This window comes from Mustela nivalis, assembly GCF_964662115.1.
Source record: "Mustela nivalis genome assembly, chromosome: 9".
NCBI classification, from domain to species: domain Eukaryota; kingdom Metazoa; phylum Chordata; class Mammalia; order Carnivora; family Mustelidae; genus Mustela; species Mustela nivalis.
Genome location: NC_139028.1, coordinates 79,488,556 through 79,515,937, shown reverse-complemented (window position 1 = coordinate 79,515,937; position 27,382 = coordinate 79,488,556). Strand labels below are relative to the sequence as shown.

Below are 27,382 nucleotides of genomic sequence, written 5' to 3'. Positions count from 1 at the left end.
TCAGGGTTCTGGGACCAAGCCCTGCATCGGGCTCTCTGCTCAGCAGAGAGCCTACTTCCCCCTCTGTCTCTGTCTGCCTCTCTGCCTATTTGTGACCTCTATCAAATAAATAAATAAAAATCTTTAAAAAAAAAAGAAAAAGAAAAAGAAAAAAAAAACTTCTATAAATTTTCTCTCAACAAGGTATTTCTCCTTTTGTTTCTTTAAAAATCAGTCTGTTTTCAATTCATTCATTAAATGTGGAAGTATGCTATGACATTCACAAGATAACACACAGCTTTAGAGCCATCTAGCTGAGGATCACCAGTAAATTGCTAACAAAATGCCAAATTTCCAACTCTGGGCCATGTGATGTGTGGAAAAGATGTAATTAGCAGATGTAATGTAGCACTAAGCTAATTTCCTGGTTTCGCCCTGGTTTCCTCCCTGATTTACCTTCAAAAACAAACACAAATGAACAAAACAGTCCTTTTTATGGCCCATAGAACAGAACCCATATGAAAATACCTCACATTTCTGCAGCCACCTCCAAAGTCTGAACTTCTTGTTGGCTCTCATTTTTGCCTCTGTTTTTAGCATGTGAATAATGAGGCGATTTTTATTCTGTAAAGCCATGTCAAGAGGTGTTTCACCCTTAATAAGAGAGAGAGAATATTCAATTATATTTTCTACAGAGTATGGGTGCTAAACATTTGATAAGAAATCAGCAGAATCATAGACTCAAATGTATTCATTCTGAAAGTAGCCAGCTACAGTTCGTGGTTATTTATCCTGTGGTTAATTGAAAATATATGCGTAGCTTATGTTTACGTTGATGTACTAATATCCTCACTGAAGACATAATAAACTAAGGGCGATAAATACCTGGTCATACCTTAACATTTCGGATATCCAGGCTAGAACCAGCTTCCAAAAGTTTATCGACCGCATTAACATTTCCTGCTGCAACTGCCCAGTGGAGGGGAGTGTTCTGGTGTATTTTATCAACCACAGTGAGAGAAGGATTAAACTTTAAAAGAAATCCAGTTGGTTCTGGTCTGTTTCAAAACAATAAAATACCCAGGAGTTTTAGAGAGATGAGTGATTTCAAGGGTAAATGCAAAATTATGGATCTTTTAAGCTAACATATAAATTGACCAATCAGTTAAGTATTCTGAAAACCAATAAACTTCTTTCTGCAGAGTTCTATTCCAGGGGTTAATAGGAGAGATGCACCTTTCAAAAAGACATCCAGGAAGTGACAGTCTGCTACACAGATAATTTAATTTCACAACATCAGTACAATGAAATAACTTCTTTTGTTTTTAACCTTTTATTTTCATGTTGTTGTTCTCTTGGTTAACATTTTTTCTTAAATTGTGAATTTAACTTCGGCCAATGTTATGTTATTTACCTAATTAAAACTAAATGTACAACATTCTATCTGAGGCGATAAACCAAAAGCTAACTTTTCATGTTCCCTTTAACCAATTATTAAATAAAACAGGTAGAAATAATGTCCTAAATTATTTATTTATCTTAGAAACCTATGGAATAGCAGGCAGCATTCAATATTTTTACTTTACCATCAATATCTTCCCTTCTTTCATGACTACTCAAGAGATTCTTTTAATAAAGCAGTATTCTACTTACTTATTCTATCAATATCTTTAAACACTATTATCTGACTTTAGTGTTATCACCAGAAAAGAAGAAATGCTTTTTAATAAAACTCAGCTCCCAGCCCCCAGCACTCCATGAATAAAATGTAATGGCATCACAACTAACTCAGTTCCTAGGAGAGAGGTCCTAAGTAAAAGCAGAATCAGAAATTAAGTATAACACTGGAAACAAACTCATAAAGGTAAAACTGTAGCCAGTATTGACTATCTGGTGGTCATTAATCACATGTGTTTATATAATACATAGAAAAACTTAAATATGTAAATACTTGATATAAACACATCAATAGACTATATTCGTAGATCAGTTACAATTAATATTTTCAGAGCAGTCAACAATGTCAGAGAGCCTCAAAACGTATTGTTTTCTGAAAAGATTTTATCATCCAGATTTCAAATTATGAGAACATTTAAACTTGAAGCCAATTTTTAAAAAATGCAAAGTCAGAAATATAAGTCATATTAGTAAGTATATGCTATGGATTCTCTACCTGTTCTATAAGGAAATTTTTTCTTATTAGTAGCTTTCAAACTATCGGGAAAAAGCTATTGTGAAAAAGAAAATTTATTTCAGTGGTGCTTAACCACAACTACATTAAAAGTTCCTAGCAGTCACAGGGTGGAAAATCTTCCTTTCCTCTTCAGACGGTATTATCATCTCAACATAGATTAAGATATTTAAAATTACATACAGAGAAATTAGAACCAAGAATCAAAATGAGGCAATTCAATTAAATATACTTACCCAAGTACTTTGTGAGCTGATAACATCAGAGGTGTCTGCCCATTTAAATCTGTCATATTCACACTCTGTCCAAAAGGAAGAGTCAATCAGACTTACTGTAAACGCCGTCAAAATTCTCTCTTCTCTTAATGGAAGTAGCTCTCTAATACATTCAACATTATAAGAAGGGTTTACAAGAAGGGTTGTGTTTACAAGAAGGGTTCAAATATCATTTGAACAAAAGAATATTCTGCTTCAAATCCATAGGATAAAAATTCACCATTTTCTACAAAATATTCTTAAAGGGAAAACGTGAATATATAGTTTAAAGTATATGATGTGAATGGAAGAGAGCTAAGGGAAGGGGGAGAACGCTAATAATCACCATCAAATATAAGAGACTCAGAGACCTTAGGAATCATCTAGGTTACAACTTAACTGACACCCTATTTCAAACCATGGTGTCTTATGTAACAGCACCCAGTCTTTACGTAAACATACTTCAAGGAATGGTGAAATGTCCATCTTTTCTGAGGCAACTCACCATATTTTTGGACTTACGTTTCAAAGAGTAAAAGCATGAAAAATTCTTTTCTATTTTCCAGGATAGAGGGGGGAAAAAAGGAAACCCTATCTCCACGAGGATATGCTCCTTTTAATAAGATGGCCCAGGCTTGAGGCACACAATAATGATTCCATCCAAGTCAAAGAAAGAGTTTCAGTTACCAAAGAATCTCTTGGGCCTTGGAGGAATACAACTCAGGAAAGAGCCGAAAGAGAGGCAGACAGGGCTCCTCCTCATAGTCTTCCCAAAATGAGACCCAAGAGGTTATAATTATTCTACTTCAGTTGGCTAAGTCTGAGAGAAAGTGCTTATTTAAAAAGAACACAATCATTCCAAGAGCATTTGTGCAAACATGTTTCCACGCCTGTTACAGGCAAGTCTGCTGATACATAAACTACTTCGCAACCAGAAAGCAGATCCCAGACAAGAACAGCTGACAGTGAAACTCCCACCGCCAATACCCTATAATTTAACCTGTGCCATAAATGGATGCCTCTTAAAGCAAGTCATTTTTCATGGAATTACTTTAGAGAACAATAAGAAGCACATATTCAAATTGGTCTCCCATTTGGACTCAAATAATGAAAGCAAATGATGGGTTAATTTAGTGATCTGACTACCATTCCTATATTCAACCAGAAGAAAAATACAGGTTTTGAAGTCATGTTTTTGAAAAACTCTGCAAATTACTGGGATCATAAGGAAAACTATTATAGGCTTACACGTTTCAAAAATATCTATTACATGTTACTGTGCTAAATGATCTGTCCTTTTTGCTCCAATGAAGCTAGAAAACTAGCACAGCTACACTTACTGAGGCTAATATTTGACTATCCGGATATCTTTAACTTCTACTTTAAAAATGAGGACAGAGTATTACTAATCATCCTTCCAATCTCTTCAGCTTCACAACAGCTGGAGTATAAGATAGGTTTCAAAACATACCTGTCCTTTGGAGATGAGATATGCTATAATGGGCATGTGTTGAAATAATACTGCCAGGTGGATGCTGCTGAAGCCCTCCCCATCAATGAGAGTGGGGTCTGCTCCATACTGTAGTAGTAATATGACCATAGGCAAATGCCCTTGTCTGTAAAGAGGGGATAAAAATTATACAGTTTTCTGTAGCATGCAGAAAAACTTAAGGGAAAAACTGATATCCCTAAGACATGAGAGATTTTGGTTCAATATAAACAGTATTTCCTAATAGACTTTTATTTTTTTTTATTTTTATTTTTTTTAAGATTTTATTTATTTATTTGACAGAGAGAAATCACAAGTAGATGAAGAGGCAGGCAGAGAGAGAGAGAGGGAAGCAGGCTCCCTGCTGAGCAGAGAGCCCGATGCAGGACTCGATCCCAGGACCCTGAGATCATGACCTGAGCCGAAGGCAGCGGCTTAACCCACTGAGCCACCCAGGCGCCCCCCTAATAGACACTGGAGATTCTCTAGACATATTTCACTTTAAGGCTCCAAACTTAGAGCTATCTATAAAGTCCTTCTTGAGTGCTGGTAATACACTTAATAACCTCCCAATCTACTATAAATCTTACGTTGCTACCACATATAAATAATAACTTTACATGACTAATGCCCAAAATGAAAACTTTAAAACCACTTAAACTGCATTGCTGCTATTTTAAAAATCAAGAAATAATCGTGAGTCAGATACAATGAAGTACAACATTCACAAACTACAGAAATACTGTGATAATATTATTTATTCTTGGAAACTATATACTTTTACACTTGATTGTGGCTCATTTTCCATGTAAAGCACTGTATCTTGCTAACTTAAAAGGGATGAGTTAACCTAGATTCTTCAAAATTCTTGGATATGGAAAAAAGATTTCACTCCTTTTCTTAAATGTACAATTATTCATTTTAGTTTGGGGTTCATGCCAACCCCACCAACCAGAGACTGGGATTAAAGTGACAGATGAAGAAATTATTAAGTATCAAGACACAGCGTCTGGGTGGTTCAGTCGTTAAGCATCTGACTTTGACTCAGGTCATGATCCGTGGGTTCTGGGATCGAGCCCTACATCGGGCTCCCTCCTCAGCAGGAAGCCTGCGTCTTCCTCTCCCACTCCCTCTGCTTGTGTTCTCTCTCTCACTGTCTCTCTGTCTCTCTCTCTGTCAAATAAATAAATAAAATCTTTAAGAAAAAAAAAAGAAAGAAAGAAACCTCCCTTAAAAAAAAAAGTTATCAAGACAGGCACATATCAACTACAGCTTCTAAAGGCCAATATATAGCAGAGAAAAGAACTGACTGAGATGGATATTAAGGAGGGCACGTGTTATGATGAGCCCTGGGTGTTGTATGTAAGTGATGAATCACTGAATTCTACTCCTGAAATCAATATTACACTGCATGTTAATTAACTGGAATTTAAATAAAAATTTGAAAAAAAAAAGAAGTGAGTTTACAGTTCTCTGAACTATAGCTTTATCCATGTGATCAGATATAAAGATACTTATTTTGATTATAAGGAAATATAACACACATACTTGAGTTTAAGCATCATAGTAGAAACTTAAACACAAAAACATACTATCTCTGGAAACTCTTTGAAACTGTAATTTTTTTTTAATGAAGAAAGGGAAAAAAAGGAAAGAAAGCCTTTCAAATGGTCTATAACAGCAGTTTCCAATGGTAGTTACTAGCCACATGTGGCTATTTAAATTAGTTAAATTTAAATAAAATTAAAAATTCATTTCCTTACTTGCTTTAGCCACATTGGCTAGCACAAAACAAAACACTTCCATTATCACAGAAAAGTCACTTTGATTCTGAATAGCACTTTCAGTATTCAAAAAATTCTTTACCTGATGGCCCAGTGAAGAGGAGTTGAATTTAAATCTCCACCCAACTGATCTACTACAGCACCTTTTGAAATATAAAACCTATTAAGAGGAGACATAAATGAAAATAAGTCTTAAAACTAAAAATTCATGATGAGAAAGAAAACAGTTTTTCGTTGTTATATACATGAAAACAAATTATAATAACCCTCTCTAGAAGCACTCAGACCTACATGAGATTCAAGGGATTCACACATAGCATCAAACAGATCCCTGGTGAAATATTCTCGGCATTTCAGTAATGATTCCTGCAGTCAGGAACATTCCATTAGAACTGACACACCAAACGCACGATAACTACTCACTACATACTCTAATTACCCAGAACTCTTAAAATGGTTTATATTCAAAACATTTAGGATCACACATTCTACTTAACTTGCAAGAAGAAAGGTGAAATTATGTCACTTTTAACAGTTTAGAATTAGAATTACTAGGTGGGATTGAATTCTAAAAATAAGTAGTAAAAAATTAATTCAAAATCCTTTCAGAAAAGTTAGACATTTTGAGTATTTGGCTTTCTATTTCGGGGTCACAGGTGTGATACAGTGTATTAAATAAACCTATAAGGTAAAGAGACTTTATTTTGTGGTTTACAGGAATTATAATATTTATAATTATTATAATTATATTTTATAATATTTATTTTTATTTTATATCCATATTGTATATAAAACACATTATATAATATATAATTTTGTATATTTTTTCTATATATAGTATATAAATGTTATATATTTTTCTATATGTAATTTTATACATATTTTCTCTATATTTATATATATTTAATTTTATATATTATATTTATTTTATTTTTAATATAATATAGTAGCAAATTAAAATATACAGCAGATTAAAATAATTTTATTATATTTTATATAAAATATAGCTTTTATTTATATATTGTATAATATATATTGTGATATAATAATTATAATATTTATAATTATAATTTATAATATTTTAAAGTTGTGCTTCATATATCATATTATCCAAATAGTATTCTAGTTTATTTCCACAGAAAAGGTATTTGCCTGTGAGTATAAAGTGTGTTTATTTTAGTATATTTTAAATGTTAGTCCATTTTTATTTTCTTAAATGCCAGGGTTTTTAAATATTATATCATACAAAAATATACACACATTCACATGCACACATATATTTTACACACTAAAGCATAAAATTAAGAGACAAACCAAAGAACTCTGGGTAGACAGCACCATTCTATGAAGGGGAAATACTTTATACAACTTAATACATGTCTACTTAAAAATGTATTCTGTATGTAGTTTAAAAAACGGTTAAATCATTCCCCTACCGATCGACTCCTACTGGAATTATGACAAAGTACAATATGTTAATGTTTCTTCTAAACTAGATGAAACTTTCTGTTCTAGTCTGAGACAGTTTGTTATGCTTTTCCCTTTCAAAAAATGATGGGGGTGGGGTACCTGGATAGCTTAGTCAATTGAACACCCAACTCTTGGTTTCGGTGAAGGTCATGATCTCAGCATCATGAGACTGAGACCCGCATCAGGCTCTGAGCTCAGTGTGGGGTCTGCTTGAGACTCTCTCTCCCTCTGCCCCTCCCTCTAAAATAAATAAATCCTAACCAAAAAAAAAAAAAAAAAATTGGGGGAGGTGGGTGCCTGGCTGGCTCAGTCAAAGGCATGCAATCCCTGATCTTGAGGTTGTGAGTTCAAGCCCCACGCTGGGTCTAGAGCTTACTTAGAAAAGAAAAACAAACACAGAAAAATGTTAAATTTCACTGCCAGAACTTTATCTTTACAATGGGCCCCCCTGGCTTTATCTTCAATTTTTCTTTTAGGGTCCAGTGAGAGTCCTAAAATGGATGATCACTAAGGTTCTTTTCAAAACTATGATAACTGATGTGTGGGGCACAAAGTTTCAGGTATTCATTCACAATAAAAGATGACAGATGGCACAACATTCATACTTGTACTTGAAGAAAAAAATGAAGAGAGATCTAGAAAACAAATACACACTTAATTAACACACATATATCCCATCTTACCTTACAAGATCCAGCCTGTTGTTTATAGCAGCCCAATGAAGAAGTGACACATTTTCTTTGTCTGGTTGCCTGACATCATATCCTGCTTCTACCAATTCTTTACAACGTTCAAAAATCCCGTATCTCAAATTTTTTAAAAAAAGCACAATTAATACCATTAAAATAATTTCAAATACCAAAACTTCTTCCTTTTACCATGCCTTTATCTAACCTTTCAGTTGACACAGGAATACAGTAATTAACAAAGACATACACAGAGGGCATACTGTTAAGCCAAACAACAAAAGTAAACCTTATTTACTAACTGACCAGATCAACCTACTTGGGAGTTGAACTTGATTTTCCTAATTAAGCTTCGACATTCACATTTCCCCTCCCTTCAGTAAATTTCATATTATCCTCTACTATATGCTAGAAATGTATAGTGCTGATCCCTGACTACAATCCTCTCCCTTAATAAGGGAGACAGACAACAGCAAACTTGGAATGGGATAAATTTAACAATACAATGTAGATATGGTATAGATACAGCAAAGAAAGGAAGGATCTCCTTCCTGGAGATGAAGCATGATATATGTGAACTGCTTCACAGGTTGAAGGAAGGCATCTGAGGCTAAGGAAACAGACTGGACAAAAATCAGAGATGAGAAACTGCATGATGTTCAGAGAAATATAAGTGAGTTAGCACAGCAGAAACATAAAGCATTAAAAAAAGGGAATGGCAAGAGACAAGGCTAGAAGAGGTACGCAGAGACTGCGGGGGCCTTCTAGGCCATGCTACGCAGTTTAGACTGCTTAGCTTAAAAGGAAGCCACTGAAGGTTTTAAAGAGGAAAGCACATACACTTTGAGTTTCAAGTAGATCGCGTTAGTGGTAGAATGGAAGTTAATTAGAAGAGAGTGACTCAGGGCGCCTGGGTGGCTCAGTCGTTAAGCAACTGCCTTTGGGTCAGGTCATGATCCCAGGGTCCTGGGATTGAGCCCCGCATTGGGCTCCCTGCTCAGTGGAAAGCCTGCTTCTCCCTCTCCCACTTCCGTGCTTGTGTTCCCTCTCTTACTGCCTCTCTCTCTCTCTCTTTGTGTCAAATAAATAAATAAATAATATTTTAAAAAAGAAGAGGGTGACTCTTATACAGAAATACAGGTGAGAGCCAAAGAGAACCTAAACTAAGAGATGGAAAAGGAGGGATGGACTTGAGGAATATTTAAGAGTGTTATTAAATTATCAGAATGAGAAATGACTCTTCTTAATGTTACAGTAATTTTTAAAATCATTCATTAGCTTTATTTCTTTCTAACTGTAACTATTAAGTCTCCAACAGACCATTTAGCCTTTCTTTCAGACTTCTTTCCATTTAGAAGGACCCGAATGTTTCAATAGGCCCTCGAGGGCCAAAATCACATTTTAGATTAAATAATTTCTGCCTTACCAATATATGTAGGCTTATCAGTCTGACTTTATGGCACTTTTTAAAAGACAGAGATACCTGTTTGACAATGCTAAGTGAAAAGAGAAGTAAGAAAGTGAACTGTTGACAATGATACATATATTCATATTCTCCAAGTTTTAAATATCAACTTTAACATTTCACTGAAAAATACTTCCCTTATGTGAGAAATATAAGAGTAAACACTAATGAGGCTTTTAGTGATTTAGACAATGTACATATCCTAGTTCTCTTTGGCCCTTTCCAAATACTACCTAATTATATTCCCACAACCATTTAAGAAGGTCCAAGACCTGGAGGAAATTTCAGGAAAGATATAAAATGCGAGTTTTTACTGAGATTCCCTGTGAATGTTACCTAATTTCTTACATTCATCATAACAGAGCTTTACTGACAGCAGATAAATATTTAAATGCTTCTATGCTAATTAAAGCAAATATTTACCTTAAGAACATTCTTACCTTCATATAAAAATCAGAATAGCAAATAATATTCACCTAAAGGAGCAGTTCCAAGGGTCTCTAGAGTTCATATAAATTAGTAATCAGAATACTAAAATAATCATCGATTATTTTTAAACATAAATAACACATTAGTCTTTGTTAATGTTAACAGGCTTATTAATCACCAAACATCTTTGCTTTTAATAGAAATTATATCAAGTTAATGTGATAACATTAGTTCCTTTATGTTGATTGAAAGCTCTGATGGACAGACTTGTATTTGATTACAGTAGTCAATTAATGAAGTCTGACAGACAAAATATTTCAAAATATGTTCAATGGCAAGAGGCAGGTTGGTTGTTAATGAACAGTGAGATCCATGAGGATAAAAATGTTAGAAATGAAAAAAAAATGTTAGAAATGATTTAATGCAAGTACCCACATATGGAAATCTTAAGGGGAAACTTTCAAAACCTACTTTCCATTTTCAGTGCAAGCAAATAACCCGCTGTATGTTTCAAGCGGTCGGAAAACCTATTTTACTTTACTAGCGTTCTTCCAGTGCCTCTAATACAATAGGTGCATAGAAAGTACTCAATAAATAACTGTTTAAAATATCCATAAATGTGTGAGCTGATATTTTTCCCATCCCACTGACCTATTTAGGTTGTAGTACCTTTTTAAACACTCAGATTTGTGTTTCAAACTTATACTTTCAAACTTTAATATCATTTATAATCATTCATCCACTCAACAAAGGTTTATCCAGCACCTGATACAAGACAAGAACTATGCAAAAGCACTGGGATGACAAGGATGAAAACGGCATGCTTTTGCTAAGAAGCGGCTCTTGACTTAATGGGAGAGACGGGTAATCAAGAGTGAATCAGGTGCACTGCATCAAATGCTCTGATGCTGGCAGGACAAACATCTTAGTGCTGAAGTATGAAGTGAGGAAGGTATATACTGGGCTGCCATGAAATGTACAAATATTATTATGATTCAACAGAACACAGGACAAAAGGAAACACTGGGGAGACTTACTGGGTAGCTTTTACAATGTCACAGTTACTAGAGTCCTCTATAAGAGGAAGAGCTTCTCTCGCTTTAGCAAGTTCTTTGCTTTCAGATGCGCAGATTCCATGTCGACCAAATCCTGGACGGTGGGGGCCATGGCTGTGATTCCTGCACTGAAGAATAAGAGTAATTTGACATAGCATAGTAGGAGAATTAATGTCACATTCAATTACATAATGAAGCATCTACTACTGTCAATAGTATCTATATCCTTAAATGAGAATTTCTTCCAGTCTTACAGGCATATCCTAGGAAAGATTTTCATCTTAATTATATCCACTAAGATGAGATGCTCATTTTGAGAAAATTCCAAATTATATATTTTGTCATAAAACAAAAGTCATTTGCAAAGGCACAAATATACAAAGATAAGAATGAATTCAGACTTCTTACCTGTAAGCGCAGGCAAGAACACAAAACACAGTTTTAAAGAGCTGAGAGAACCGCAAACCTGAAACACCAGCAAAACTATTCTTCAAAAATGGGGATGAAATACATACTTTTTGAGACAAACAAAAGGTGAGAAAGTTGCCAGAAAACTTATACTAAAAGAAATGATAAGAGAATTTCTTTAGGCTTAAATGAAAATAATACCATATGGCAATCTAAAACAATACAAAGGAACAGAGTACCAGACCACACGAGTAGCTATGTATAATTATGTGGGTAAACATAAGGGACATTTTCTTATTTTTTTATTTCTTGGTAATTGTTGAAAAGTGGAAGTATACTTGCCAGTATACTTGTAAAAGATGTTAAAACAGTTATAAGAGATACTATAATAGTATTTGCAGGTATGCAGTGATAAGGAGTATAATGGTAACCCAAGGGCAACCTCTAAATAAAAAGGTATAATAAGGGGCACCTGGGTGGCTCAGTGGGTTAAAGCCTCTGCCTTCGGCTCAGGTCATGATCACAGGGTCCTCGGATTAAGCCCCGCATCAGGCTCTCTGCTGGGGGGGGGGGGGGGGGGCGGAGCTTGCTTTCCCCTCTCTCTTGGCCTGCCTCTCTGCCTACCTGTGATCTCTGTCAAGTGAATAAATGAAATCTTTAAAAAAAAAAAAAAGGGTATAATAAGCCAAGAGCAGAGACAAAATAAAATATATTAAAGACACCCAATTATTATTTTTTTAAAAGGCAAGAAAAGGGGTTCCTGGGGGGCTCAGTCAGTTAAGCATCTGACTTCCACTCAGGTCATGATCCCAGGGTCCTGGAATGGAGCCCAACATTGGGCTCCCTGCTCAGCAGAGGGTATGCTTCTCCTTCTCCCTCCTACCCCATTTGTGCTCCCTCAAATAAATAAATAAAATCTTAAAATTAAATAAATAAATTTTAAAAAGGCAAGAAAAGTAGGAAAAAATGAACAAAGAATAGAGAAGAAAAAAGAAAAAACATACAAGATGATATATTTTCACCTAACCACCATATTGAAACTCCACTGGGATACTGCTTTATGGTCACACCCTCCCCCTACCTCAACTTCTGCCAATCACCAATACATTCTTCATCACTAGTTTCATCTTTCCCAGAATGTCATGTAATGGAATTCTAAAGCATATAATCTTCTAAGATTGGCTTCTTTCACTCAACATAATGCTTTCTGAGACTCAATCCAGTGGTTCTGTCTTATTAATAGTTCTTTCCCTGCTGTATAGTATTCCATTATATGAAAGTATCACAGTTTATCCATTCAAACAATCCAGGCAAGTTGTTTCCAGCTTTTGGCAATTTTAAGTAGAGCTGCTAAACATTCATGTACAAAGCTTTTGTATGAACATACATTTTTGCTTCTGTAAGAGTGAGATTGCTTGGCCATCGGTGATCTATGTTAAATTTACAAGAAATCGTCAAACTATTCTCCAGAGTGGCTGTACCACTTTGCATTGCCACTAGCAATGTATGAGAGTTCCAACTGCTCTACATGCTCACTGGCATCTGGTATGATCAGTGTAACAGATAGGTAGCAGTATAGCACCATGGTCTTAATTTGCATATCCCTAATGGCTGAAGTTGAGTATCTTCTCATGTGCTTATTTGCCATCTGTATATCTTCTTTGGAGAATTGTATTTTACCCATTTTTTAATTGGGCTGTTTGTTTTCTCACTGTTAAGTTTGGAGAGCTCTTAACATTATACATTCCAGACACAAGTCCTTTGTGTCTCAATTTGCAAATATTTTCTCCCAGCCTAAAGCTTATTTTCCTATTTCTTAGAAGTCTCTTTCATATGGCAAACATTTTAATTTTGATGAAGTCCAAGTTATCAATTATTTTCTTTTATGTATCATGCCTTGGGTGTCACTTCTAAGAACAGCTATCTTGGCACCACAACTCCTTGGTTCAAAGAGGAAGTTCTCCTCCCCCTGAGTTTCAGGCACCTGTGCTGCCAGGAGACCTCCTTCTTGTTCCTTGAACTTGAACTAGAGGGTTTCTCCTAGAGTGCTGTCTCACTAATCCTTACTTCCATGGTTCAAGTTTAGGCATGGCAGGGAACAGGGAAGGAGAAACAGTTGGCGGGGGTGGGGGGGTAAATTAGCTCCTGGTTCAGTGGTTTCTTGAATTCTCCCCATCTACCTGTTACAATTTACTTCTCAGAATCCTTAAATAGCTGCTACTTACATTCTGCCCAGTGCCTTCAAAGGGACAGGCAAATGCTTACTCCATCTTACTCAGAACCAGAACCACAAATGCTCTTTTGAATAGTGGGTTCTGCTTTATCTGATGAATTCAACCTCCCTACTTCATACTCCTTATAAGGAAGCATACTTGCACACAGCTAAAAATAAACATATAGGTAGTTAGATTAAAACATAAATAAGAACATTACTTTAGGATTCTTTTCATCATGTCATAGCAATTATAATTATATCCGATTGGAAGAAGACAAGCTGTTAAGGAAGAGTTGAACTACAGTCAGAATTACTACAGTTTAGTCATTCCCCCCCACCTCTTGTGACAATTCAACTTCTTTTTTTTAATTAAATTCTTAAATTTCTACCTTGAGGATGAAGGACAACCTATTTTTTAATAAAGGTCTGGGTAGTCCTGAACTTAAATCAGGACCCTGACATTAACGTGTCAGTAAACTGCAGATCAGTTAAACTTGACAGAGTCAATTTTAGACTCTGTCCAGAGTCAGTCTACCTTTCACATCAACGTTTTTTTGTTTTTGTTTTTGTTTTTTAATTATAAACTGAATCACATTCATTTTAAAGATCTGGCAATATAAAACTGAACAAAGGATAAGCAAACCTGGACTATTTTCTTTCCAATCTTGTAGCAACAGAGATACTATTATTAGGAGTTTGGTATATCCGTACCTCACTGTGTATATAGTTGACCCTTAAACAACAAGGTTTGAATTACACGGGCCCACGTACATACAGATGTTTGTTGATAAATCCAGTATAGTACTGAAATGTTTTTCCTCTTCCTTATGATTTTCTTACTATTTTCTTTTCTCTAGCTTAATTTATGGTAAGAATACAGAACACAACACATATAACATACAAAATATGTGTTAATCAACTGTTCTTGTTATCAGTAAGGCTTCTAGTCAAAAGCAGGCTATTAGTAGTTGAGTTTTTAGGGAGCAAAAGTAACATATGATTTTTTTAAGTGTGTGGGGGTGGTCAGCGCCCCTAAACCTGATGGTGTTGCAGAGATGTATACTGATTTCATCCTTCACTTCTATAAAGAATGTTACAATGAAGAGCATGTTTTTCCAGCAATAAATTATTGTGTATATATGGCATACAAAGTGTTATGCTAGAGGCATGAAAACCATCAGTGTCTACCTTCCAGGAGTTTAAGTCTAATAGAATCTAATAAAGACAAACAGAGTAAAATGATAATGGAAGGCAACATAAGATTAAGTGGCAAAATTGGGTGGTAAGGACTAAGAAACAGGAGGTACCTCCTGTTCACATCATTTTTTGCCAAAATCCAAAGCAGAGTAAAACCCAAGAAATGATTATATAAACTCAAAGCCTGTTTTTGAAGTCAGTGGTCTCTGAAGTCAGGCAAGGCCACTCAAGGCCATATAAGCAGTGATCTACTGGGTAATGGGAGAACATGGTAAGGCTTCTATTATAATAACTTTTGTCTTTTTTTAAAAAAAGAGCACATCACAAGTATTTACAAATCCGGTTCTTTAAGCTTTACTAATTTTAGCACTGCCAGCCTCTTTTGATTTGTACATCAAGCAAGTCATCCTTACAGTCTGTTTACAAGGTGACTTGGAAGTGGAGTAAAAGTTCCACCACCCAGAGGGCTTGACAGGGTGAAGTGAATGCGGGAAGAAACGGCACTGGACAGAAAGCCCACGGCTTCTAACACTGTCCCAGATGACTGCAGCCTGTTCGCGGGGGTTGTGAAAGCAAGGGAAAGTTCCGTGTAGTGCAGAGAGTACCCTGGTCAGCTGTGTGGGGGAGTCTAAGGTACGTATCATAGACCTGTCCCAAACGACAACACGGTGGAGGAACTGTCCTTCACGCCCACCTGTGCTCCCCATTCCTTAGAAGGGCAAAGGCGCAAAGGGTGTGGCAGGGGTGGGGAGGCAGATCTTCAGCATTCTGCAATATACATCAGGTTAAGTTAATTTTCAAGTAAAATCATCTAATTTTAACTAAGTTACCCCTCCCAAAATAAGCATGTGGCTTACACTGATTCCCTCAAAGAGGCCATAAAGTAGGACAACAATTAATAGCGGAAGTCCAAGCAAACAAGAAAAGGCAAAGCTGACACTTCTATGCATAATATCTTCAGTACGGCCTGAAGTAACAACAAAGACAATCTAACGTGATTTAACAAAAAGCCAGCCTCCCTCCAAAAAAAAAAAATCAAAATTATCAAAAAGGCTAATTTGAAACAGGTTTTTGTTTTAAGATTTTATTTATTTATTTGACAGAAAGAGAGAGACAAAGATCACAAGTAGGCAGAGAGCTCGGCAGAGAGAGAGGGAGAAGGAGGCTCTCTGCTGAGCAGAGAACCCGATGTGGGGCTCAATCCCAGGACCCCGAAGATCATGACCTCAGCCGAAGGCAGAGGCTTAACCCACTAAGCCACCCAGGTACGCCGAAACAGGTTTCTGTTTATCTTTAATTCAAAACCTTACCACAAGTATATACTGAGTTATCAATCAATGAATAGAATTCAGAAACATATTGTCAAATCTTATAATAACTTGCCCCGGGACGATACAAATTCAGCAAGGAGCATCTGCCCCAGTCCCATGTACCTCGAACAGATGGAAGCAGGACTTGTAAAGTCCCAGCCGACCACACGACACAAAGTCAGCCCATCAGTGGAGTGATCAGAGTGATCAACTGCCAACACGTGAGGACAAACTGCAGTCAGTACCTGAGTGATTTGGACTGTGCGTCCGGAGCCAAGCTCCTGGCCAGCTTGGGGGGGGCGGCTTCATTTATCATTCCACTAATCTTACCATACATGATGCTTTAAAAAATGACTATTTGCAATCCCACTTTTCACATTATGGTAGGGTTTTACTTTAAAGGTGCAGGCTCAAAACTGTCACTGATTGGAACGCATGATCAAAACAGCTTAGAGACCACAGCTCCTTTGCTCTAGACATCACACTTCCCAAAATTTTACAAGAGCTACAGGTGAGGAAAGGAATGTCCTGCTTTCAGGGAGGTCAACTTTGGAGATAGTCACATAAAATTGTTTAAGGAAAACCACCATATGTTCCTATTGCCAAGACTGAAGCAAAGTTTATGTCAAGATACTAAATACTTTTTAGAAATTAAGTCTCCAGTTACCAAAAAAATTTTTTTATTTTTTGTTTTTTTTCTCAGTATTCTCTAGTTGTTTCATTTTTACCACATTGAAATGAGAACCCCTTGAGAATAAGGCCAAAGTCTCAGATTACATGCGGGCTGAATGATGGTGGCTGATCATCTACCCTGTTTTTGGCTTCAGTTTTTACATTTGTAAAATGGAAGGAGAAGGTCAATAAGGCTATGAAGTTCCTTCCATGTTGATGCTGTATGGGTCAAAGAGGAGCTGTTACAAAAGTCATTATTAAAATGTGCACTGACAGAGCCTTCACATAAACAAACACCCTTTATGGTGGTGGAAGCTCAACTGCCACATGGCTACCTGCAATGTTAAGGTAACAGAAGAGGGGGGCGCCTGGGTGGCTCAGTGGGTTAAGCCTCTGACTTCAGCGCAGGTCATGATCTCAGGGTCCTGCGACGGAGCTCCATGTCAGGCTCCCCACTCAGCAGGTAGGGGAAGCAAAGTCTGCTTCCTGTCTCCCTCTTTTTCTGCCCCTCTCCCCACACATCTTCTCTCTCAAGCAAATGGATTTAAATAAAAAAAAAAGAAAGGTAACAGAAGAGACTAAGCAAATTCTCAAATTCTCATGATGCTAGCAAACTGATAAGAGTTTTCATTACACATTCATTCAGGGAAATGTAAAGAACACCTGCTGATCACAATACAATCCCCAACTTACAATAATTCAACTTGGGATTTTTCAATTTTATGATGGTGTAGAAAAAATATGCATTTCAATAAAAACCGTACTTTGAATTTTGGTCTTTTCCAGGTCAAGTGATATGTTGTAGGACACTTTTGGTGCTAGGCCACTGAAGTGAGCTCCCACTCAGCCATGTACTCACAAGGGGTGAATAAGCAATACGCTTTCAAGCACTGTACACACAATACAACCATTCTATCACTTTCAATACTGTATTCAATAAATTACATGAGATACTCAACACTTTAATAACAGGCTTTGTGTTAGATGGATTTGCTTAACTGTAGGCTCATGTAAGTGTTCTGAACACATTTAAATAGCTAGGCCAAGGGGCGCCTGGGTGGCTCAGTGGGTTAAAGCCTCTGCCTTCAGCTCGGGTCATGATTCCAGGGTCCTGGGATCAAGCCCTGCATCGGGCTCTCTGCTCGGTGGGGAGCCTGCTTCCCTTCCTCTATCTCTGCCTGCCTCTCTGCCTACTTGTGATCTCATCTGTCAAATAAATAACAAATAAAATCTTTAATAAATAAATAAATAGGCCAAGCTATGATGTTCAGTAGGTTGGGGTATTAAATGCATTCTCAATTTATGATGGGTTTATTAGATGTAACCTCTTTGTAACTCGATGAAGATCTGTACGAGGTAATTAGGGAATAAGACACAATTCCTGCTGCAATCCATCCATCCATCCATCCATCCATCCATCTGGTATTTACTGAATGCCCTCTATGTGCCAGACACTGCTCTTGACACAGGTATATGACAGTGAACAAAACAGGCAAGATTCAAAAAAAAGTAAAAAGGATACCAAGAAAGAAACATGTAGCTAGCTTAATACCCTCCTTCAAAGGGGAGAACAAGATACTATGAAAATTACGTAAGAGATGTGTGGATACATCTGGGGTGATTTTTACAACAGAGTCCCTAAATTCTTTGATACTTCTCCATTAAGAGGAGAGGTTCTGTGTCCCTTCCTCTTAAATCTGAGCTCTGTGACTGCCTCACTAATAAAATCCCACCAAAGTGACATTCCACCAGTTTGTGGGCCCAAGCCTGAGAAACTGGCAGCTTCCTCTTTCTGTCTCCTGAGATGCTCACCCTTGGAACCCAGCCACCATGCTGTGCAGAGGCCCAGGCCACATGTAGGTGTCCCTGCTAAAAGTCAACATCAACTACCAGATATGTGAGTGAAGACATTACTAGATGATACCAAACCCAGATGTTAAGTATCCCAGTTTATGAGTCTTTCTAGCAAAGACTCCAAACACAGTGGAAAAGAAACAAACCATCCCTGCTATGCCCTGTCCAAATTCCTGACACAGTCCATGAACATGACAATGGCTGTTTTACACCTCTACGTTTTGGGGTGGTTTTTACACAGCAACAGAAAACTAGAACAATTTAAGAAAAAAGAAAAGAGAAAGAAAGAAAAGAGAAGAAAACAAAACAAAATTCTAACAATTTTAAGATATAAGGGGTCATGCAATACTTTTCACATGGAGATATCACATGGAATCATAGGATTTTTCTTTTTTTTTTTAAGACTTTATTTATTTGACAGAGAGATCACAAGTAGACAGAGAGGCAGGCAGAGAGAGAGAGAGGGAAGCAGGCTCCCCGCTGAGCAGAGAGCCCGAAGTGACACTCGATCCCAGGACCCTGGGATCATGACCTAAGCCGAAGGCAGGGCTTAACCCACTGAGCCACCCAGGCGCCCTCACATGATTTTTCTAAATAATAAATAAGTACCATTAAAGTTACAGTGGGCATTAACTAAAGAGAAACTCCAGATCTAGGAATCATATTCAAACTCTGATAAGGGTCACTATCCTGCCAGATTATCGAATAAAACAAAGAGATAATGGATAACCATTAAAATTTCTCATGACACTAACAGAAGTACCAGAGCTCAGTTTCCGAGTTCATAGATTGGACAATTGTTTGCAGAGTACCCACCAATGCTAGGCACTGTTCTAGATGCCAGGCACAGAGCAGTCAACAAAACTGATAATCACTGCCCTCACAGAACTTACGTTCAGTGGAAGGAAGGAGACAACAAACAAAACAAAGTATGTTAAACGGTATTAAATGCTGAGGAGAAATTTAAAAGAAAGGAGACTAGGGAATGTTGCTAGTAGGGGTAACGATGAGGAGGGGTTGCGCACTGAGCTGACATTTACATCAAAACCTTCAAGAGGTGGAGAATTAAAGCACGTGGGTATTTGAGGAAAGAGCACTCTAGACAGAGTGAAGACTAAGTACAAAGGTCCTGAGACCAATGTGGTTTGGCAAGCAAGAAAGCAGCTAAAAAATGAGGTGAGAGAGGAAACTGATGGCCAGATGGCATAAGCAAATGCCCACAAAACCCAACAACCCTGAATTGGAATCAGGAGAAGCAAATTCAACCACAGTAGGAATGTTTTTTGTCTGTTTTGTTCACTGATTTATCTCCAGCACCTGTAACAGGGCCTAAGACCTAGTAGAATGAATGAAGTCTTAGCTCGATCACTTAGCAGCTATTTGACTTTTAACAAATGATGCCGACTTTTTGAGCCTCCGTTCTAATCTTTAAAACTAGAGTAACAATCCCTCCCCACCTCACAGGTCACAGTGATCAAGAATGGGGAAATATTTTGTAAACTGCAGAGCACCATATACAGATGAACTCTTTATTACGGAAAAACAATTATTATCATTATGTTACTATTATTAAACAACAATTATTATGAACAATGACTACTCTACCTTGCCCCATTAATTTCAACCTCTGAATCATTCTCTTCCTCCATCTGTCATGAAATTGGGGCAGGGCTATCTTCCCTTCAGCACGAGGGAGTGAACTTCAAGTACTTGAAGGCTTTTGAAAATAAGTGGCAGTAATTAAGATATAAGAGTTTCTCCTACCAACTTTTCCTTGAGAGTCTCTGAGAAAAAAAAAAAAAAAAAATGAGACATCGTTTTCATGAGAAGATTCTACACCTTTTGTAAAATCCAGTCAGCTTGCAAAATTGCTTTGCTGTCAAAGTGCAAGGATACCTAATATGAAAAGAACAACTTAAATTCTCCACATGTTTTATTCTTTCTCTTACACCTACACCAGACTGTTGAAAGGACAGGAAGGCAGAGCATGAAAAGCACTCTAAGAATTGGAAAGAGGTTTTTTTTTGTTTTTTGTTTTTTTTTTTGTTTTGTTTTGTTTTTTGAGAGCCCAACTCCTCTAGTCATCTCGAACGGCTTGGATCCCATTAGGGACAGAAAATCTACTACCGAAGTCATTCCAACTGAAGACAGCTTCAGTTTGCCCATCAGTAAAAAGGAGATCCTATCATCTTCTTAAGGATGCTTCAATTCCAAAATAAAGTAATGCATATAAAAGCATCTGGTGTAAGCTCAGCACTCACTACCTGTTGGCAGAATCTGGATATTCTTCCTTTATTCAACAAATATTAAGTGAACAGCTACAACACGCCTGTCAGCAGTCTAGGAACTGGAAAGGGGGCATCAGGAAAAAGGACAAAAATCTTTTTCTCTTGGAACAGCCTCCTGTTATCTGCTGTAACGTCCCCCACTGGCCCGTCCGGCCCTCTGGAACTACAACTGGCCTCTGGTAGTATCCCCTCCACAGAACAGCGTCCTTTGAGGTTCCGCGGAGAGCTGAGACCCACCTCTTTTCACCCACCTTTCCCCCGCCTAAACTAACAGCCTCGGTTCTTTGAAGGAGTACGCAAGGATGTGGGAACAAGAACCAGAACAGGGCTGGGTGGGGCCGAGCCAGGTGTCCAGGCAACTCCTCCGAAGAAAGAAATCAAGAGACCCGCACGGATTCCAGGCCAAGGTCAAGACAGGCTGGTCCATCTCAGGTGTGTCACCTGACACCTCCCCCAGGAATGGCCACACTCCCTTCCCAGGCCCCTCAGCGGTCCCCGACAGGCACGGGGGTACCGGCCCCAGGGGGCGCCCTGGGCCACCGAGGAGGATGGAGGGCCCGTAGGGTACCCCCCCGCACATCCTCGCCTTTTCTTTCCGGTCGTCACGGAGAGAATTCCCAGCATCATTCTCGGTGTCTCCATGCTTCCTCCTCCCCAACCCAGGCCCCTCCGCTCCCCGGAGGCCCCTCCTGGGAGCCGCCTCACACCTACGCCCTCCCTCTCCCTACGGCCGCCGCCGCCGCTCTCCCCGCCCCAAGACTGCCCGCGCCCGGCCGCACTCACCTGCGAACCCAGCCCCGGCCCCTCCATCTCGCCACTGGCGGCCGCGACACGGCAAAGTGGCCGCAGCAACCCGCGAGCCAGCTCGCCTCGAGCCGCCTTTACACCCACTTCCTGCTTGAGGCTCCGCCTCCGCCGCGGCCCCGGTCGAGCCCCGTGCTGCCAATCGCCCTCGGGAGACCCAATCCCTGAGCTCCTTTAGGCTGAGGGCGGGACTTTTCGGCTGAAGCTAATGGGTAACCGCGAGTCGTAAGCCCCGCCCCTGGCCCGGCCCCGCGGTGTGCTTCCAGCCCCAGGCCGAGATCATGCTGGGCTCGCCGGGGTTGGCGACACAGGTCTAGGATCAGGCTGTTATTCCAAAGTCACCCCACCACCTACTGAGAGAGCAAATGCAAACTTGCCTACTAAATAGCTAGATAACCTTGTGAAAGTTTCTTATTTTACTTCATTTCCTCATCTGTGAATGGGGGAAAATAAGGGTACTTAAACTTAACAAGATTGTCAGGAGGATTAAATGAGAGAAAATGTGCAAAGCTCCTCACTGAATGTTTGACATACATCAAGGCGTCAATAAATGTTAACTATTAAGACATTTGCCGCTCTCCACTTCGGTGATCTTGAGTGAGCCACTGCCACCATCTGGGCCTGTTTTCTTCATACAAAAGAGAAAATACTTGAGTTTCACTGCTCAGGCTAGGGAAAGATTAAGCAAGAACCCCCACTTGCATTCTCCACATCCTTTTGTGGACTGAAGGCGCTGGCATCTAAACTGTTTAGCTTCCAGCCCTTGGGTAGTTCCAGCAGGACAATGGGGCTCTCCTACCTCAGACCCCGGAAAACACTGGAGTTTTCTAGCCCAGCTCTTACTACAATCTTTGTAATTATTCCTTAATGTGTCTGTTGCCAAACCAAAGCGGGTTAAGACCTCTAAAAGCTAAACTGTAAAGGAACGGAAAACATTATGACTCCCTTATTCTATAAAAATAGTGTTAATCATTAAGTGTCTAGAAATCCAACAAAGTGCTGGGTTTTTCCAGAATAGATACCATGATACAATATAATTGTAAAAATGTTTTAAACTCTGTCATTATTATTATTATTATTATTATTTCCTTCCTATTGGGCACAGCAGTCCTGAGTCACCCCAAAAGCCCAACCTCTCTGGGGCCATAAATAAAACAGACAAAAACCTTGTCCTCTTGGAACATCCTCCTGTTATCTTCACTAATGTGTCCCCCTCGCCTGTTCCATCCTCTGGAACTACATCCCTCTTTTGGTAGTATGTCCTCCACAGAGTAGTGTCCTTTGGGATTTTGCAGAGAGCTGTCACGTATCTCTCTTTCACCCACCTTTCCCCACCCTAAACTAGAGCCTCAGTTCTTTGAAGGAGTGAGAAGGATGAGGTAATAAGAGACAAAACAGGGTTGGTTAGGGCAAAAGTGGGTGCCCAGGCATCCATCTCTGAACTCTCAATGCCCAGCACAGCACTAGGATATGGACAGTGGTTAGTGTAATTTTACTGAATGAATAGACAGATGGATAGGTGCGTCATCAACTTCTATGATACAAGGAAGGACAAAAAGAAGTGTAAGCAACTTCCCGTGAGAGTCAGAGCAGTGAGCAATTAATTTGGACAGGCCAGGATGAGACATTGGGCAAGGCTTACACAGGAGAAAGCCTTTGGATATGGTCAACTTTGTTTAACTAACAAGAGCTGTGTTTATTGATCACTTACTATGTATTGGCACCCTGTGACAGTGTTTTTGCATTTATTATGTCTAATCCATGAGAGGAGTGTTAGTTTCCACATCTCCCAGAAGAAAAAAACTGAGCTTCCAACTGAGTATATAAACCCCAAGTCACACAGCCGGTAAGTGTTTGAGAGGGGACTCAAAACCAGGTCTCTTACTAAAAAGTGCTTTCACTGAAGCAGTTTGGTCGTTTCACTTTCAAAGACTGAATTTAGGAGATATTTTTTAAACCTGCGGGATGGTTGAAGTCTGCTATTTCAGTGGTTCTGCATCAATAGCCTAGTACAAGAAGATTCTGGAACAAATAAATGCTAACACTGTACTCTTTAGTAAGGTTCCTGCTCCACTCTGCTCATTTGTTTGATGCCTGCACTGAACCACTTCAGACTGGGATCAGGGTAGCCACCACTGATGGCTCTAGGAGAACCAACCCAACGAGGCCCACAGGGCAACCATCACCTCCCATCTTTGAAAACGTCTTTGTTGTGGAAACGTACCACAGTAGAATAGCATGATGGGTAGGAGCAGGCTACGGAGCAGTCTGCCTGAGTAGATGTCTGCTCTTGGGCCAGGTGCTCAATCTTTTCATGCTTCAGTTTGCTCATCTGTACAAGTGGGACAATAATCATACTTACTTGCCAGCAGTGTTGAGTGAATTAAATGAGCTAATGTATGTGAAGTATACAGAAGAGTGCCTGGTACATGTCTTCACAAGGTCTCCCCTCTCTATATATCTGTGTTCTAACCCTCTTGTCCCACAAGGACACAAGTCATATAGATTAAGGCCAATCCACATGACTGCATTTTAATTTACTTGCCTCTTTAAAGACCTTACTTACAAATGCTGTCACATTCTGAGGTACTGGGTGTTGAGACTTCAACATATGAATGGGAAGGAAGCAACTCTATGACCCTGGGCAAATCATTTTCTCTATGACATTTTGTTTATTTGTAAAATGGGACTGGGATGCTGCAGGAAACACTAACCTCAATGGTCCCTCTCAGTTTCGCTCAGGGAATTTCCCCTGCTGAGACTAAGCTCTACCTCTCCAATCCCTATAGCACTTTTGGGATCTCTTTTAGAGTACACTATTTCCCTCATTCTGCAACTGTATACTGAGTTCCTACTATGTATCAAGCACCATTAACTAGTGAGCAAGACCCCCCCCAAAAAAAAATTAGTCTCTGATTTCCTGGGGCTTAGTAGTTTAGTAGCAAGAGACAGACTTTAATCAAATGCGCTCACACATACTGACCTCTTAGATCAGCCTAGCAGTTCTTGGGTGGATGTTCTTCCCTCTCCTTGGCCATGGACTCTTGGCACACATCCATCTTTATACCCCTCACCATGATCTGCTCAAGGTCTGGCACACAGAGCCTAAAAAGGTGCTGTCCAAACAAATGAACAAATGAATGGATACAACAAAGGTCATGGTTTACACAAGGAAATCAAAGGTGGTTCAGCTCCATAAATCACTGTAAGGAGTGCTGATTTCACAATGTTTAACAACTCTTGGCTTTGAAGAAAAATTCCACATTAGAGTTTGCTGTTCTCCACTGTCACACGATGGGTGGCAACTGACTTCATTCTGACTGAACTTTTGACTCTGGTCTCATTTCTGTCGTGGCCTTAGAAAGGACAGGAGCATTTTTTGGATCGGGGCTTGGGTTTGCAATTATTTCAAAGGCACTGTCATGATCCTTTGGAATGTCACAAAGCTCCACACATCTGTCAGCACACAGATTTTCCCAGACACCAGTTAGAAAACCCGAGTGCTCACTGGTATTGAGTCAGCAGGACTGGGGTGGGGATGAGTGCTTCCTGTGAACATTCAGGTAACAAATGTTTATTGAGCTCCTACTGTGTGCCAGGTACAGGCTAAAACATATGGAGTGCAGTGGCGACAGCAGAGTCTCTGCTCTCCTCAAGGTCAAGTCTTTGGGGGAGGGCAAACACTGATATATATATATATATATATATATATATATATATATATATATATATTTTTTTAAGAGAAAAAGTAGAAACAAGAATAAATGCTAACAAGGAAATATAACAAAGGGACCTACATTAGCCTGGGGAGATAAAAAGTTCTTTTCATAAATTCATAAAACTAAAAGGACTTTCCCAATTTCCTCTATTTATAGATGGGGAAACTGAGGCTTGTGGAGGGAAGTGACTTGCTCAGGACCATTCCACAATTTAGTGGAGAAGATAGGGTTAGGGCAGCTCTTCTGGTCCTGCTCCCAAGGCTATCTTGCCAACTCCCAAAGAGCCTCAGTTTCTAACTGTAACCAATCTCACAGATTCTCAGGGCTAGGAGTTACAGGAAGGGGCAGTGATTACTTAGAAGCCTGGCTCAGTCTCTTGCCTTCTATGCATGAAAAGCTTCACAGTTAAAAAGTGAAAGTGACTTTTCCCCTTTATTTTGTATATAATTCATCAAGATCTGGTAATGAGATCTTCTAAGTCACTAGGGTCTGGGTTAGGAGACCATGGTGTACATCTTATATTTTACTTGCCAGATTAACCAGGTGTGTGTGTGTGTGTGTGTGAGAGAGAGAGAGAGAGAGAAGAGGTAAAGCAGGAAGTATTCCTACTATTTTTTGGTTGGTTGCTATTTTGAGTCTTAGTCACGAACTTACAGTCACATATTTAAATATCCATTCCTGTGGAAATTTTTCTGGATGTTTCCAAACCGTGACAGCAACATTCAGGATTGGGTAATAAATCCACCTTGACTTTAATACAGGTAAGACTTGCCGCTCTACCTTCTCTAGCCATCTATCATAGCTCTGTATTTATAGATTTATATACCCATGCCCCCCTCCCAGTCTCTGTGCCCCTACAGGACACTTATATATGACTACCTCGGGGAGGGTGGAGTCCGAGATCAAGTTCGGACTCCTCCTTGAATGTTCCCATAGCACCTATAGTTCTCCTAACAGGACTCAAGGAACATTAATTTTTTTAAAGATTTCATTTATTCACTTGACAGAGATCACAGGTAGGCAGAGAGGCAGGCCGAGAGAGAGGAGGAAGCAGGCTCCCTGCCAAGCCCGATGCGGGACTCGATCCCAGGACCCTGAGATCATGACCTGAGCCTAAGGCAGAGGTTTAACCCACTGAGCCACCTAGGCGCTCCCCCATAGGAACATTATTAAATTCATGTTTTGAACAGCTATCTTCTCTGCACGCCATGAGAAGTTCTTTGAACATAGAACCTGGCCTTGATTCAGACACAGGTGTGTTCCCAGTGCATAGCACGGTACCTAGCCCATGGGAACTCAGCTTAATAATCAGTTGTTGAGTAACAAATAATCCTGTATTAATTCATTTTTATTTATATCCCTGGCATCTAGCACATTTCCCAACCCAGGCTGTACGTTCAGAAAATGCTGCCTTGAGTTGAAGAATCCCATCTATGGCTTTATATAGTTTGCAAAAACACTTTTGCTTTTACTTATATTGAGACTCATAACATCCCTGTGAAGTGAGCAGAGTGGGGATTAGCACTCCTCTTGATAGCCTGTGAATCCAGGAAGCTTCTGTGGTTTCCCCAGGGTGTCAGACTGTGGAAGAGCCCAGACTCAGGGCTTCAGGTGACGAGGGTAGGGCTGTCTCCTGTGTGACAAGGCTGTAACCTTGACAATACAGTCACTGACAAGAAATAAGTTCCAGGGGGGGGCACCTGGGTGGCTTAGTGGGTTAAAGCCTCTGCCTTCAGCTCGGGTCATGATCCCAGGGTCCCGGGATCTAGCCCTGCTCAGCAGGGAGCCGGCTTCCTCCTCCTCTCTCTCTGCCTGATTCTCTGCCTACTTGTGATCTCTATCTGTCAAATAAATAATAAAAATCTTTAAAAATAAAAAGAAATAAGTTCAGGGCCTAGGGACTATCTATTGGTTCAGAAACTTTCAAAACTTCATACAGGATTTTTTTCAAAAGTATTTCCAAACTTCCCACCTACCTGGGGGGATCAAGGTGGGACATGAGTTTAAGAGCTACATTTTTTGTGTGCTTTTAGCAAGAGACCTTACCTCTTTGAGCCTATATGCTCTCATCTATGAAATGGCAATGGTAAAAGAACCTACTTCATAGAGTAGT

General features: G+C 39.2%; 1 protein-coding gene across 2 annotated transcripts in view; it reads right to left on the bottom strand.

Moving 5' to 3' along the window:
• ZDHHC13 (zDHHC palmitoyltransferase 13) overlaps positions 1–21,665 on the bottom strand; it is a 47,782-nt gene extending 26,117 nt beyond the window's left edge. Inside the window, exons 1-8 of one of the 2 annotated variants that reach the window (XM_082747342.1) lie at positions 21,530–21,665; positions 10,785–10,930; positions 7,851–7,973; positions 5,780–5,857; positions 3,896–4,040; positions 2,407–2,471; positions 875–1,037; positions 508–633 (exon numbers count right to left, since the gene is read on the bottom strand). In XM_082747342.1, coding sequence (XP_082603468.1) covers positions 508–633; positions 875–1,037; positions 2,407–2,471; positions 3,896–4,040; positions 5,780–5,857; positions 7,851–7,973; positions 10,785–10,930; positions 21,530–21,556 — 873 coding nt within the window. In that variant the 5' untranslated portion in view covers positions 21,557–21,665. The remainder of the gene's footprint in view (positions 1–507; positions 634–874; positions 1,038–2,406; positions 2,472–3,895; positions 4,041–5,779; positions 5,858–7,850; positions 7,974–10,784; positions 10,931–21,529) is intronic. The other variant, XM_082747343.1, reaches the window with a different exon arrangement.
• Between the last annotated feature and the right edge of the window lie 5,717 nt (positions 21,666–27,382).